Source organism: Dreissena polymorpha, chromosome 2, assembly GCF_020536995.1.
Source record: "Dreissena polymorpha isolate Duluth1 chromosome 2, UMN_Dpol_1.0, whole genome shotgun sequence".
Classification (NCBI taxonomy): domain Eukaryota; kingdom Metazoa; phylum Mollusca; class Bivalvia; order Myida; family Dreissenidae; genus Dreissena; species Dreissena polymorpha.
Window position 1 is genome coordinate 69,395,697 of NC_068356.1, and position 14,855 is coordinate 69,410,551.

At 37.4% G+C, this 14,855-nt stretch overlaps 1 protein-coding gene across 5 annotated transcripts in view; it reads left to right on the forward strand.

Moving 5' to 3' along the window:
* LOC127867483 (inactive tyrosine-protein kinase transmembrane receptor ROR1-like) overlaps positions 1 to 14,330 on the forward strand; it is a 255,390-nt gene extending 241,060 nt beyond the window's left edge. For all 5 annotated transcript variants that reach the window (XM_052408650.1, XM_052408651.1, XM_052408652.1 and 2 more), the window contains 10 exons: positions 2,745 to 2,922; positions 3,766 to 3,872; positions 5,166 to 5,274; positions 6,261 to 6,290; positions 6,888 to 7,045; positions 8,877 to 9,086; positions 9,487 to 9,573; positions 10,520 to 10,651; positions 11,654 to 11,758; positions 12,267 to 14,330. In XM_052408650.1, the coding sequence (XP_052264610.1) occupies positions 2,745 to 2,922; positions 3,766 to 3,872; positions 5,166 to 5,274; positions 6,261 to 6,290; positions 6,888 to 7,045; positions 8,877 to 9,086; positions 9,487 to 9,573; positions 10,520 to 10,651; positions 11,654 to 11,758; positions 12,267 to 13,930 (2,780 nt within the window). In that variant the 3' untranslated portion in view covers positions 13,931 to 14,330. The remainder of the gene's footprint in view (positions 1 to 2,744; positions 2,923 to 3,765; positions 3,873 to 5,165; positions 5,275 to 6,260; positions 6,291 to 6,887; positions 7,046 to 8,876; positions 9,087 to 9,486; positions 9,574 to 10,519; positions 10,652 to 11,653; positions 11,759 to 12,266) is intronic.
* Positions 14,331 to 14,855: the final 525 nt, after the last annotated feature.

Sequence of the window (14,855 nt, forward strand, 5' to 3'; positions counted from 1 at the left end):
TAAATCTTATCGTAATTGGCTGATATCTGTTGATGATTGATCAATAGATGGGATCAGAAGTACTTTGTACACTGGTTACAAGATTTATAGGAAATATATCAATCTGTTATCATAAAAACTCATCGTTAGAAAAGTGGTCATATAAACTAAAGACTTAACTGGTGGGACACCTGTCTTTTGAGAGAGTAATTCATTCCTTATAGTGTAATAAGATAATGCATTTCATGTTTTATCATTATAGTGCATTTTGCCAAAAAGAAACGGAAACACAGTATATATGAAAAAAGGAACTTTGTTAATTGTCAAATATGAATATCTCATATCTACACCACACACAGTAAATTTTATGGTCAGATTATATATTTATGACTACATGTACCTCTATTAATTCAGATTATATATTTATGACTACCTCTTTGAATTTGTATTGTTTGAATAGCTTGCTCTTAAATACCACATAAACTGCAAAGCATGTCATTTATTTTAACATCTCTAATAAATATGCGATAATAAGTTTTAAGATACTCATTATTAAGATATCTTTCCATTAAATATTGTTAAGTGTGTGTGAAACTTTTAGTTATTGTATTACCTATATAACTTGATTAAAATGAGTATTTGACAAATACTCGATCTTTTCGACTATTCTCGCATGACATGAAGACTTGGCGTCTGCATCTATGCATTCTCGTACCCATTCACCATTCTTACCTTGAAACTATCTGCATGTCTTGTCTGCAGTATATCAATATTTGATCTTGGGCAATAATTGAAATCAATTATTGTCCTTTTGATCTTCATTGATTTCAGTCAACCTTCTAGCACTATGTTTAACTTATTTAAGTTAAGTAGAAGGAGAAAAAAACTACTTTAAATTATTTATTATTTTAGCAAGTCTCTGTGAAAACTAGGCTTAATGCATGTGCCTAAATGGTCATCCCAGATCAGCCTGTGCAGTGAGTGCAGGCTAATTAGGAACAACATTATGCGCCAAAACTAGATTTTTGCTTAGGAGACCCTCCTTTTAATTAAACATTCTGAGAAAGAGTTCCTTTTCTGGGACAACACACACATGCATTGACCATTTAGGCACATGCATTTAGCCCCATTTTCCCACAGTGATGCTCATATATTTGTATGTCTTTGAGCTGGTTAGGTCTTGAAATATTTAGCATGGCTGGGTAATGGTGAAGTCAGTTAAATGGGGAGGAAAAAAATCAATATTTTATGGCTAGTTTGCATGTGAACAGTGCTGGAATGTTGCTGTACCATAATGTACACCAGCGACCAGATTTCCCATAAGACTTCTCTGTGACAGTGTTGAATGCAGAATAACAACACAAATGCTATGTAGACCAAAGCTGGTGTTGATGTAATATAACATGCATTATGATATTTGCTGTAGAAGTAGTAATAGGAAATGTTACATAGTGCCATAAAGGTAAAATAATATACAAGACTGAAGATTGTTCCTAAAATACTATTGGTTTGTATGTTTATATTTATAAAATCAACCATGGAGAGAAAAGTATCCTTAGCTTTATTGGTAACTTTCAAGTTGAAAAATTGTCTTTATAGCAGTCTTAATTTAAATAATTTGTCAATAAAACAGTTATTTAACATTCTTAAAAGGTCTGTTAATTTTAATTATTTACCAACAATTTAGTGATTAATCATTCTAAATAGCTGTCTTGAATTTTATTATTTAACAATAAAATCATAGTCTGCCCCATAGCAAACATTCTTACTATTAAAGATTTTGGTTTCATTGTATTCTGGGCATTCTGGTTCTTAGTACCATTTAGTGTGTTGTTGTTTTTTCCCTTCAGGCTCTGAAACTGTACACATTATAAGGTTTGGCAAATGTCTGAAGTCATTTGTTCTGGTGGTTGAAGAATGGTGATAAGCATCTCTCTTGATTTCATGATGGTATAAAACTTGTCAATCCATGCTGGCATGTCCGTTTGATATTCAGATAACAGCTCCAGCGTATGTTTCCAACTATTATGGCTTGTTCCATGCTCCAGAAACAAAGGTGAAAATCACCAGTATTCCAGTATTGGAGGAGTCTGTTTAGGAGATTTTATTTCTTTGGACTCTTGAAAGTTGATGGCAGTTTTGTTGCCAGGATAATAATGGTAAAATGGAGTTGTTGGTTAAAATCAATAACCAGCCATCAGAGGTTAATTGGCTGTTGTTAAAGTCACAGATTGTTGTGATCCTGGATTAACCTTGTAACCAGCTGCAGTTGACCTTACAACACTTTGCACTTTGGGTCAAATGTGGGTTCAAGTGTTCTAAAACTTTTCATTCAGAAAAAGTGCTATGATCTTTAAAGGAAGGGTCCCATAGTCAACTAATCAATTGTATTTTGCAAACAGTAAAATTAAATAATTTTTTTGTTGAGTTCCCTTGCGAAAAGCTCAATATAGCAATCACAATTGTTGACTGAATGTCTGTGCGTGTGTACAAGAACTTAGCAATTCATTTTTGTATTACATATACCATAACTCTTCAGTAATTTCAAATAATATCAAATAGGGTTTTATTAAAACAAATCTGATGGTCATCACCATGGCAGTCAAAAACTGTGACATAGATGAAGTTGGACAGTGGCTATGACTCTGACTATATGACCTCTGAACTGCTTTCACCTTAAATTGATTAATCCTTTTTTGTTGGCGTTATACAATAAATTTTCTCACATAAACATACCTCTTTTAAAGTGCGTCATACATTTTCAGCGGGAAATGTCAAGCTCGATGTGCCGATGCATAATGAGACACGCTACCGTAACGACAATTTGCGGCTGCGATGCGAGATCACGGGATACCCGATACCGAAGTATCAGTGGTTCAAGGACGAGACTGTCTTGAGGAACAAGGACCGCGTCAGCATCAAGATCACCCCATGGGGATCCAGGTACGAGGGGGCAGGGGCATTTGCAAATGTATTGCAGAACAGAGTTGTGTGCTTGTTATCACATCATCCAGCATGCATTGACCCCCATGGTATATATGAAAATAATGTCCCATGGTAAACAGGACATAAACCCCCATGGTATATGTGAAAATAACTTCCAATCGTATACATGATATAAACCAACATGGTATATATGAAAAAATGACACCACATGGTATTTACGAAATAACGCTCTTGGTTCATACAAATAACGCTGTTCAGTATCTAGGTAATAACACCTCACAGGTTATCTGAAATAATGGCCCATCGTATATATAAAATAAGGTCCCATCATATAGACTTAGCAATGAGATAGAATTGTTTATTTTGTGAAGCCGTGTTATGCATTTTATGCACCAACATTTTATAACAAATTTCAAATGTTCAAATTCATAAAGCGTTAAGACTCCTCTCTTCTGTAGGTATAATTAATTAATTGAATAGCCCATTTTATCCCTTTGCATGCTGGGAAATTTGTCGTCTGCTAAAATGTTGTCTGCTGAATTTCTGAAATTAGCATTTTCTTTGATTTTTTTCAAAGAATACTATCAGAATAGCAAACAGTTTGGATTCAGATGAGACGCCACGTTCTGTGGCGTCTCATCTGGATCCAAACTGTTTGCAAAGGCCTTCAAAATTCGGTTCCAGCACTGAAAGAGTTACAACTGTTTTGCAAATGATGATTGTCATGACTAATATAGTATAATGTTTGTGAAAATTTTGGCTTTTGTTAAAATTAAGTAAAAAAAGTTTTCTGAATATGATGTGATCTGCCTAACAATTTAACTGATGCCTTTTGACCAGGTTGCGCATCAAAAATCTTACTCCTGAAGACAGCGGAACATACGGCTGCAGAGGTTGGAACAATCATGGTTCAGTGAACACGACCGGATATGTACTTGTCAAGTCAGGTGAGAACTCGGTGCATGTTAACTTTACCAGAATGCAATTTCCACAATAAATGGGGGATATTTGTTGGATTTGGTTGAATATAGATTTTAATTCACGAGAAATCATAGAAAAAGCTGTTATTTATTATGCCCCCCTTCGAAGAAGAGGGGGTATATTGCTTTGCACATGTCGGTCGGTCTGTTGGACGGTCGGTCCGTCCACCAGGTGGTTTCCGGATGATAACTCAAGAACGCTTAGGCCTAGGATCATAAAAATTCATAGGTAGATAGATCATGACTCGCAGATGACCCCTATTGATTTTGAGGTCACTAGGTCAAAGGTCAAGTTCATGGTGACCCGAAATAGTAAAATGGTTTCCGGATGATAACTCAAGAACGCATATGCCTAGGATCATGAAACTTCATAGGTAGATTTATCATGACTTGCAGATGACCCCTATAGATTTTGAAGTCACTAGGTCAAAGGTCAAGGTCACGGTGACCCGAAATAGTAAAATGGTTTCCGGATGATAACTCAAGAACGCATATGCCTAGGATCATGAAACTTCATGGGTTGATTGATCATGACTCGCAGATGACCCCTATTGATTTTGAGGTCACTAGGTCAAAGGTCAAGGTCACGGTGACCCGAAATAGTAAAATGGTTTCCGGATGATAACTCAAGAACACATATGCCTAGGATCATGAAACTTCATGGGTAGAATGATCATGACTCGCAGATGACCCCTATTAATTACCAGGTCACTAGGTCAAAGGTCAAGGTCACAGTGACAAAAAACGTATTCACACAATGGCTGCCACTACAACGGACAGCCCATATGGGGGGCATGCATGTTTTACAAACAGCCCTTGTTATATTTTGTTTTGAAATGTGTACACAATAACAACTATGACTTTCTCAAATGTCAATAAAATTCCTCCTATGTTTTTTATTTAACTTGCCTGGTTATAGTCCTTGTAAATATGAGTTAGCAATTTATAGAGTTTCATGACTTAATTGAGCCTCCTGATGGAAAAACTGGGATAAATTAATGTGTGTAAAAGGTGCTCCAGATTAGCCTGTGCAGCCCACACATGCTTATCAGGGCGACACTTTCCACCTTTATGGCATTTTCATTTGAAGGCAGTCTCTTCTTAGGAAAAATCCAGTTTAAGCGGAAAGTGTCATCCCTGATAAGCCTGTACAGACTGCACAGGCTAATCTGGGACAGCGCATTACGCACATGCATTCAACCCCGTTTTCCCAGAATGAAGCTCAATAACATGTTAAATTAATGTGATTGGTTTCTGCAGAGGTAGCCCCGGACAACACAGATGATGATTATGATGACAGTGATGTTCAGATGCCAGTGTTTCCTGGCAAGGATCCTGGAGGGGAGAAGATCCATGATGGGGACAACAGGTAGGGGCCAATTCACTATAGAAGCCACACAGGCTTATCAGGGATGACACTTACGCTTGAATGTTGTTGTTTTTTTAAAAGAAGTCAGATCTTAGCAAAAATCCAGTTTAGGTTGAAAGTGTCGTCCCTGATAAGCTGGTGCAGACTGCACAGACTAATTTGGGACATCACTTAACACACTTGCATAAATAATGACTAGTTTTCCCCTCACGGAGACTCATGTACGTTCTCAATGTTTCATGCACTGGTGTAACCCGTGATAAGGACCATCTTAATGGCGAGGTTGAATATATGAGTCGCGTTCTGAGAAAACTGGGCATAATGATTGTGCGTAAAGTGTCGTCCCAGATTAGCCTAATCAGGAACGAAACTTTCCGCCTAAACTTGATTTTCAGTAAGGAATGACTTTCTTAAAACTTAAAATACCATAAAAGTGGAAAGTGTCGTCCTTGATTAGCCTGTGCGGACTGCACAGGCTAATCTGGGATTACACTTTACGCACATGCATTAAGTCCAGTTTTCTCAGAACACGACTCATATAGATTGTATAGGACAGATGGTTTTATATAGGAAAATTGAGTATTAAGATTTCAAGAGTAAATGACAAACATGGTATTTGAAAGACAGCAATATGTCATATTCTTTTATGAAAATTAAACATTGTTGACTGTGTATGATTGACATTAATGTCAAATTTCAGTTGCAACTCTTTTGTTAATGATGATTGCAGTAACATCTTAAATACTCATTTAATTTACTCCTAGCATCACCCAATTGAATGTTGTTGTTTTGATTTTGTGGTCACTTCTTGAATAGCTCTTTTTTGCATGTCATGTAATTTTAAGAAACTAATTATTATCCATTTTTTCTGTTGACAAAAAAAACACACCTTCTTTAACAAGTAACTTTCCACATGTATGTATATACTATTACCATTAGTTACACAATAGTATACTAATATACCGCATTGTATTCTTTACACACAGCTTTGGAGGTGGATGGGACAAAAATCAATGGTAAGTTCAATGGTTTGAATTTACCTAAGTGAGACAACTCTTACAATGTAATATTATTAAGCAGTTGCCTCCCTTTTTCATATTTAAAAACAAATTAATAGGATGTGCTCTGTGAAAAAGGGGTTTAATGCATGTCCGTAAAGTGTCGTCCCAGATTCGCCTGTGGAATCCGCACAGGCTTATGTGGAACCACTCTTTATGCACATGCATTAAACCCCCTTTTCACAGAGCATGGCCCAATTTTATTTTTTTTTATGATTGTTTAAAAAAAATAATATAATGGCTAAAATATAATGTTAGGCTAACAAGATATAACTATGTAATTTATTTAAGAGTTATGTCATTGTCACACTTTACTATATTATTTAATGCATAACTATGTAATCTTGGAACAATACTCTTTAGTAGTTACCAGAACAAAACAAACATGTAACAATGAGGACCCAATTCGGAAAAGTTCTGAAAATTGCTGTAAGATAACAATATAATGGTGTTGATACATATCATACAAATATTTTGACAAACTTATTGCATTTAGTTTTGCAAATAATTTTGCCTCATGAAAAGTTATTGGATCCATAAATTGGCTTGTACCAGGAAAACCCCTGGAGGAGACATTGACTCACCATCGAACGAGCAGCAGAAAGCATTCTGTCAGCTACACCGCAGCACAGTGTGCGCAACCCACGTGGGAAACAAGACAATTCATGTGACATCTCGCTACGCACAGGGCCTACGTGAGGACAGGGTCGTCAGTATGTACATAAGTTAACACTTATATACTTTAACAGGGATCATATTTTCCAGCAACATCAATCGGTCTGGATTTGAATGGGGAAAAAGGGTCCGAAAAATTTTATCCGAAATTATGACAAATTACGTTAAAATATACCATTGATTTTGCCATTCATGAAGAGGGTATAATAATGTACAAGTTAAATTGCCTTAAGCATTTTTTTAAACGGAACATACGAGTTTTCTCAATTGGTTTTATCATTAGCTATTTCACTGTTGTTTCGGTAAGTGTTTTATCTGACTTTTCAATCACGAGTGCGAAGTCGTGGGTTATTCAACAACAAACAATAAAGTACACGAATTATTTCGATTCTAACATGATTTTTACTAAAGATTTATACAATGTATATTATTTTTCTTGTGTACTATTTCATGTGAAGTTCCGCCCATAAAAATAACTTTCGGCTGTTCTGTCAATCAAAACCGCAACTTTCATTCATTTATTGCCGGATTATTACGCTGGTGGAAAATGTATCGGCATGTTTTGTTTAGTTACAGCGCGTGCTTTCAGTGTATAAGGTCCGCCCACAATTATTGCAGAATATCCGATTTTCTTCTTTGTTTATATGAAAGTTTACTGATTGAATCATGCATGAAATGCACAATTTCCACGAGGATAACATCGAGGTTTTAATCTCCGAAGTAACTGTCAACGATTTTATCATAGACGAGCACAAATTACGGACCGATTAGTGTGCTAGGTATAAGCCAGTGAAATTATCGATTGATATTGACACTGGATTATTCACGCTTGACTAATACACAACCGCGCGAATCTTCGTTGTTTGGGGTCATACGCTGATACTAGTCGGCTGACGTGCAATAGACTGGTCCTGACCGGTTTAGAGACTGCAGTGAATGGTTTATCACACCTAATTGAGATAAGAATGTAATTAGGGTATGCTAGCATGTGCACTGCGTAATCGATTTCATGCCATGGAAATTTTAGCAAACAGAATCAGACCGACTCTTTGGGATTTTCAATCGGTCTTTCATGACCCCAATCGGTCTAGGACCGACAAAACCGAAAAAAATATATCCCTGTACTTTAATGATGATGATAAAATACTGGTCATAATATGTGATAAGCAATAATAATGTGGTTAGGTAGATTTACGTTTACAGTTTGAGGATGTTTGACTTAACATGTTGTTGTGTTGAATTTGGAAATTTCATTTAAAAAAAGATTTACTTCACAAAATAAATGGTCAGGATTATAGATATAATTTTGTTTGTTGTAAATTTTAATGTAATTTTCACAAAATTCTCTACACAGAAAGAAAATTTTTTTTATAAACTATCATACAAATGAGGCTTAATGCATGTGCGTAAAGTGTTGTCGCAGAATAGCCTGGGTAGTCCATACTTGCCAATTAGAGATGGCACTTTCAGCTTTTATGATATTTTTTGTTTGAAGGAAGCCTCTTCTAAAGGAAAATTAAAATCCTGTCTATGCAGAAAGTGTTGTCCTTGATTAGCCTGTTTGCACTGCACTGACTATTCCGGGACAACACCACTTAGATACATATTTTTATGCCTTTGTAGTCCCTTTGAAAGTTAAATTAATTAAAGACCTTTCTCACTGGATTCAAGTCTTAAAGGCTTCATTTTCAACCCTTAGATACTGATGAGCAGCAAACAGCATAAAACCTGAACAGACTGTTAGTTACCCATAGGCTGTTCTGGTTTTATGCTGGTTGCAAAAGCCATTTTTACTTTGCTTCCGAGTTGGAAAGGGTTACGCCTGATTTTCACATATTACAGCTCAAATGTTTTTCTCCGTTAATTTAGCTGCACTTGGCGTGATTGGGAACTCTAATGACCTGTCCGAGAGTTGCGGAAAATACGCAATCCCGTCGATCTGCCATTACTCGTTCCCACAGTGCGAAGAAGGTTCCCAGGATGCACAGCCTCGAATGATCTGCAAAGACGAATGCGAGATGCTTGAAAATCATATTTGTCGTGAGGAATACATCACAGCTAAACACCATCAATTGATAGGTGAGAAAACTTATATTTTTGACTGCCATATAGCGTAAGCAGCGTTTAGTTCTGGCTGAATAATATTTGAATCAGTGGTATAGATTACAGTTTATTAATTAAACTTTCTCATTAATTTATGTTCAAAACATACAGATTGTTTGATATTTTAAACTGAGTGATAACAAACTTATTGCAAAGAAAGATATTAAACTTATTAACAAAAAAAAAATGTTTTCAAGGTATTAATTAGGATTTTAACAGCATTTTTCGGAAATTTAAGTGGTCATGTAATATAATAAAACAAATTAATGAATAGTAACACTTTCAATAAATAAATGGAGGCTATTTATGATTTATATTTTGGTGATTTATATTCAATGTGTTGCTGATATAATTCCTGTGTTCTGTACGTCTGCAGACAAGAGCGTGCTGCCCATCTGCCAGGACCTGCCTGATTATGGGACTCCATGTATTCGGGTTGGAGTGCCTGTGAAAGGGCATGATGGTATGTGTGTGTACTGTATAGTGTCTATTTATCTTTCCGCTTATGGGACTCCATGTATTCGGGTTGGAGTGCCTGTGAAAGGGCATGATGGTATGTGTGTGTACTGTATAGTGTCTATTTATCTTTCCGCTTATGGGACTCCATGTATTCGGGTTGGAGTGCCTGTGAAAGGGCATGATGGTATGTGTGTGTACTGTATAGTGTCTATTTATCTTTCCGATTATGGGACTCCATGTATTCGGGTTGGAGTGCCTGTGAAAGGGCATGATGGTATGCGTGTGTATTGTATAGTGTCTATTTATCTTTCCGATTATGGGACTCCATGTATTCAGGTTGGAGTGCCTGTGAAAGGGGCACGATGGTATGTGTGTGTACTGTATATCGTCTATTTTATATCTTGAAAATAATTTTCACTAATATTTGGGTTGAAAACCAAATGAAAGGTGGTTTAATCTGTGTAAAACACCTATTGATTACAGAAAAATTGAAAATCAAATTATTACCTTATTTCTTCAGTACATCTCAGACATTGTGATTTTGCAGTACATGAAATGGGAAAATTAATAGAATAATGACTTTTTGTAGCATTTTGATTCTTTTGAATTTACAGTATATGTACTCTTAAAACCTACACCAGGATTTTGCATTGTGATGAAATTGAGTCCTTTAGACTGAAGTAAACAAATTTTGGTGTCGTAGGTTGCAATTCATTGTTTCATTCACAGATAATTGTTTCAAGGACACAAATTGTTTATTCACTGATAAGTGTTTCAAGGACACAATTTTTTTTATTCACATATAATTGTTTCAAGGACATACATTGTTTCATTCACAGATAAGTGTTTCAAGGACATAAATTGTTTCATTCACAGATAAGTGTTTCAAGGACATAAATTGTTTCATTCACAGATAAGTGTTTCAAGGACATAAATTGTTTCATTCACAGATAAGTGTTTCAAGGACAACGGGGCCGCATACAAAGGGCAGGCCTCAAAGACCAAGAGCGGCAAACAGTGCAAGAACTGGAACTACAACCCTGAGTTCCCCATTCAGAAGCCTATGTTCAGTGATCTTCTAGGTATGTTTATGTCTGATGGAGTCTAGTGGCAGCTGCTTGCAGTAAAAGTAAACTTATGTTATTTTTATGTCCCCCACCACTATAGTGGGGGACGTATTGTTTTTGCCCTGTCTATTGGTTGGTTAGTTGGTTGGTTGGTAGGTTTGTGTGTTTGTTTGCTCCAACTTTAACATTTTGCCATAACTTTTGCAATATTGAAGATAGCAACTTCATATTTGACATGCATGTGTATCTCATGGATCTGCACATTTTGACTAGTGAAAGGTCATGGTCAGGGTCATCCTTCAAGGTCAAAGGTCAAATATATAACTTCACAGAAGCGCAGAAGGGGACATAGTGTTTCTGACAAACACAAATCTTGTTTGTGGAGTATAATTTTTATGTTTGTCAGGTATGTTTTTTTAAGTTTGTCTGTCAACTAAATTGTTCTGAAACTGTTAATATTCTTAAGGTAAATTAAACCAATAGGGAAGCACTATAAACTAGGAGTCTTACTTTGTACAATTGGATGTCTTCTGCATGCTTCCAGTAAAGGTTACTACTTATTGGTCATGAATATAGAATCGTCATAATATTTGGGAATAGTGTCTTAATGTTTTATTCCTAGATAATTTAAAATCAATTTGTATAATGTTCTAATTTGTGTATGTACTGCCATCTTACTAAGTATTACTAAGTGACTAGAAATTGTGCTTCTTGAACACAGATTGGCCCTGGTAAATTGTAATGCGATGCTAATGACTTAAATGTTTTAATGACCTTAAAAAATCAACTGGGCAGTAAAGAATTATTAGTAATGAGTTATTACTCCTCTATCAAAAGATACAAATGACCTTTGTTTTTCAATTCATGCACAAAATTATTATAATATATTGGATGCTCTTTAGTCTCTTCAGTCAATTACAGAGTTCAGGTGTATGCCATGGTATTGAATACATTATCAATACAAAAATAGATATAAATTATTTAAACAGTCAAATGATTTATTTTCTTGTTTGGTAGGTGACCACAATCTGTGTCGGAACCCCAACGGTACAATGTCTGGACCCTGGTGCTACACGGACAACAACTATCGCTACAAGGAGCTCTGTGACGTCCCAGTGTGTGGTCAGTGTGCATCCAGTTGTCTAGAAACACTCACTTTTCATGCGATCACATTTCTTGGACTTTATGCTTAGGTGTTGGTTCAGTATATGAAGGTTTCTGTTGTTGTAATGCCCCCACAGAATGGGAGGCATTCTACATTGCCACTGTTCTAACATGTGTTGTTGGGGTATCACATTTCCAATGAAGTCTAAATTCCAACACAATAGATCCCTGATTATTAAACTGTTACTAGCTTATTAAAATTATATTTTACATAGATTAGTTTGTGAGACTTAAAATTAGTTGTCTTGTTTGAATCTTAAAATGCATCGTAAGGAATTTGGGCTATTGTAACCCACTCTCTTTCAACCCCTTATGTTCAGAAGACATTTGAGTTTTCTACGAAAATGTAGGGGCCCACCAATATTTTTAGTGTCATTTGACTAATTTGCCAGAGCTAATATCCTACAGTAAACCAAATGAAGTTATTGAGTGATGTAATTATGGTTTTCCTTTATGTGTCTTACAGCAAGTGTGTCTTCCTCAAGCAACCTGGTTGTAATCATAGTGCCGGGGATCATCGTGCCCTTGCTGCTGATCGGTCTTCTCGCAATCGTCTGCTTCTGTCAGCGCTCCAAGAAAAACAACACTGCAAAAACAAAAACGGTCAACATGAAGGCACCCAACATGGAGATGTGTCCCCTGAATGCCAAGGGGCCCTCTCAGCGGGTCCGTGAATTCCCGATTGGGGCTGTGAGATTTTTGCAAGAACTTGGTGAAGGGGCCTTTGGGAAAGTCTACAAGGGTGAGGTTCTTGGAATGTTTGGCGAAAATACAGTGTCAAAGGTGGCTATAAAGACGTTAAAGGAAAACGCGGCACCTAAAGTGCAGAACGATTTCCGACGAGAGGTAGACATGATGTCGGAAATGCGACATCCAAACATTGTGTGCCTACTCGGCGTGGTCATGAAACAGGAGCCAATGTGTATGTTGTTTGAGTTCATGTCCATGGGTGACCTGCATGAGTACCTTATCCAGCATTCACCACACTCGGACATGTCTGTGGTGTCTGATGATGACAGTACTGTGAGACCTATCTTAGACTACGGCGACATGCTTCACATTTCGACCCAGATCGCAGCGGGCATGGAATACCTTGCCAGTCACCACTTTGTGCACCGTGATCTGGCCGCTAGAAACATTCTTGTTGGGGACAATCTCACCGTGAAGATATCCGACTTCGGCTTGTCTCGAGATATTTACTCATCTGATTACTACAGAGTGCAGACCAAGTCCCTGTTGCCAGTTCGATGGATGCCTCCGGAAGCAATCATGTATGGGAAATTCACAACAGAGAGCGACATCTGGGCGTTTGGTGTAGTGCTGTGGGAGACTTTCAGCTATGGTCTCCAGCCATACTACGGCTTCTCCAACCAAGAGGTCATCGAGATGATTCGATCCCGACAGATCCTGCCGAGTCCCGAGGACTGCCCTGCGCGCATGTATGGACTCATGGTGGAATGCTGGCATGAGATGCCCACCCGCCGACCGAACTTCCGCGAGCTTCACGGCCGACTGCGAGCCTGGAAGTGCGAGCAGATGATGCAGCAACCCCACTGGAGCCTCTCTCAGAGTCACTCGGCAAACTCGAGCTCTCATCCGAGCTCACTACAGAGCGGACCTAGTCAGCAGGGGAGTACGGGCCCCAGCAACACCACGGCAATGACGGGGCTCACGGGCAGCAGTAACAACTCTGACCCTGTAGTCCAGTATGGACCCATGGGACCCATGCCCCCTGCCCCACCGCCTCTAATCACCATGCCGACAAATCCTGGCTACATCGGAGGCAATCCCGGCCATCAGCCGGTCACTGTGACATTTCAAGGAATGCCTACGCAGAAACAAATCTATAGTGCTTTAAACTCTATACAGCAACAGAACAATAAGAATGCTATGGGACAGCAGCCACCGTTGCAACAACACTTTAATGGACCTGCAAAAATATCACCACCTGAATCGGTTGCCAGTGGCTCGAGCTCTGGCTCTTCAATGAACAAACTGAAAATAGCGAATTCTACAAACAGTGCCACAATCTCTGCTCCTTCACCTCCGGCTTACACGGAGTGCAACCGCTTTAACAACTATCTCTCTCAGAATGCTTACATTCCTAACTCCAGAACGGCGGAGATCTGAGATTTGTGAAGAAAAATTGTGTTTACATTTACTGCATTTTCTGTTTTACATTGGAAGGAGTTAAGTTATTTATTGTTTGCTACTTTTTTTAATGTATACGGTTTTTAGATATTTTTGTTTAACATATGTGTACAAATTGGTGCATAATCATTTTAACTTCACCGAACGTTTTATGTTGGTACTGGTAATAACTACCAGTATATAGATGGCATTTATCCTGAAAGAAAAATACTGCATAATGTTCAGATGTTATTTTCTTAAAAAAATATTAACTTGTTCTTGGCTTAATTTATTTTGTGTCTGTCAGCAGTATCGTGAATCAGTATCATTAAAGTTTAACATTAAACATATTTTATTTAAATGAACATGCTATAAGTTTTCATATGATTGATGTGATTAATTTTTAGCTCATCTATTTTTTGAAAAAAAATTATGAGCTATTGTCATCACCTTGGCGTCGGCGTCGGCGTCGGCGTCGGCGTTGGCGTTGGCGTCGGCGTCCGGTTAAGTTTTGCGTTTAGGTCCACTTTTCTCAGTAAGTATCAATGCTATTGCATTCAAACTTGGTACACTTACTTACTATCATGAGGGGACTGGGCAGGCAAAGTTAGATAACTCTGGCATGCATTTTGACAGAATTATGTGCCCTTTTTATACTTAGAAAATTGACAATTTTGGTTAAGTTTTGTGTTTAGGTCCATTTTATTCCTTAAGCATCAAAGCTATTGCTTTCATACTTGCAACACTTACTAACTATCATAAGGGGACTGTGCAGGCAAAGTAATGTAACTCTGACTGGCATTTTGACAGAATTATGTGCCCTTTTTATACTTAGAAAATTGAAAATTTGATTAAGTTTTGTGTTTAGGTCCACTTTATTCCTACAGTATCAAAGCTATTGCTTTCATACTTGCAAGATTTATGA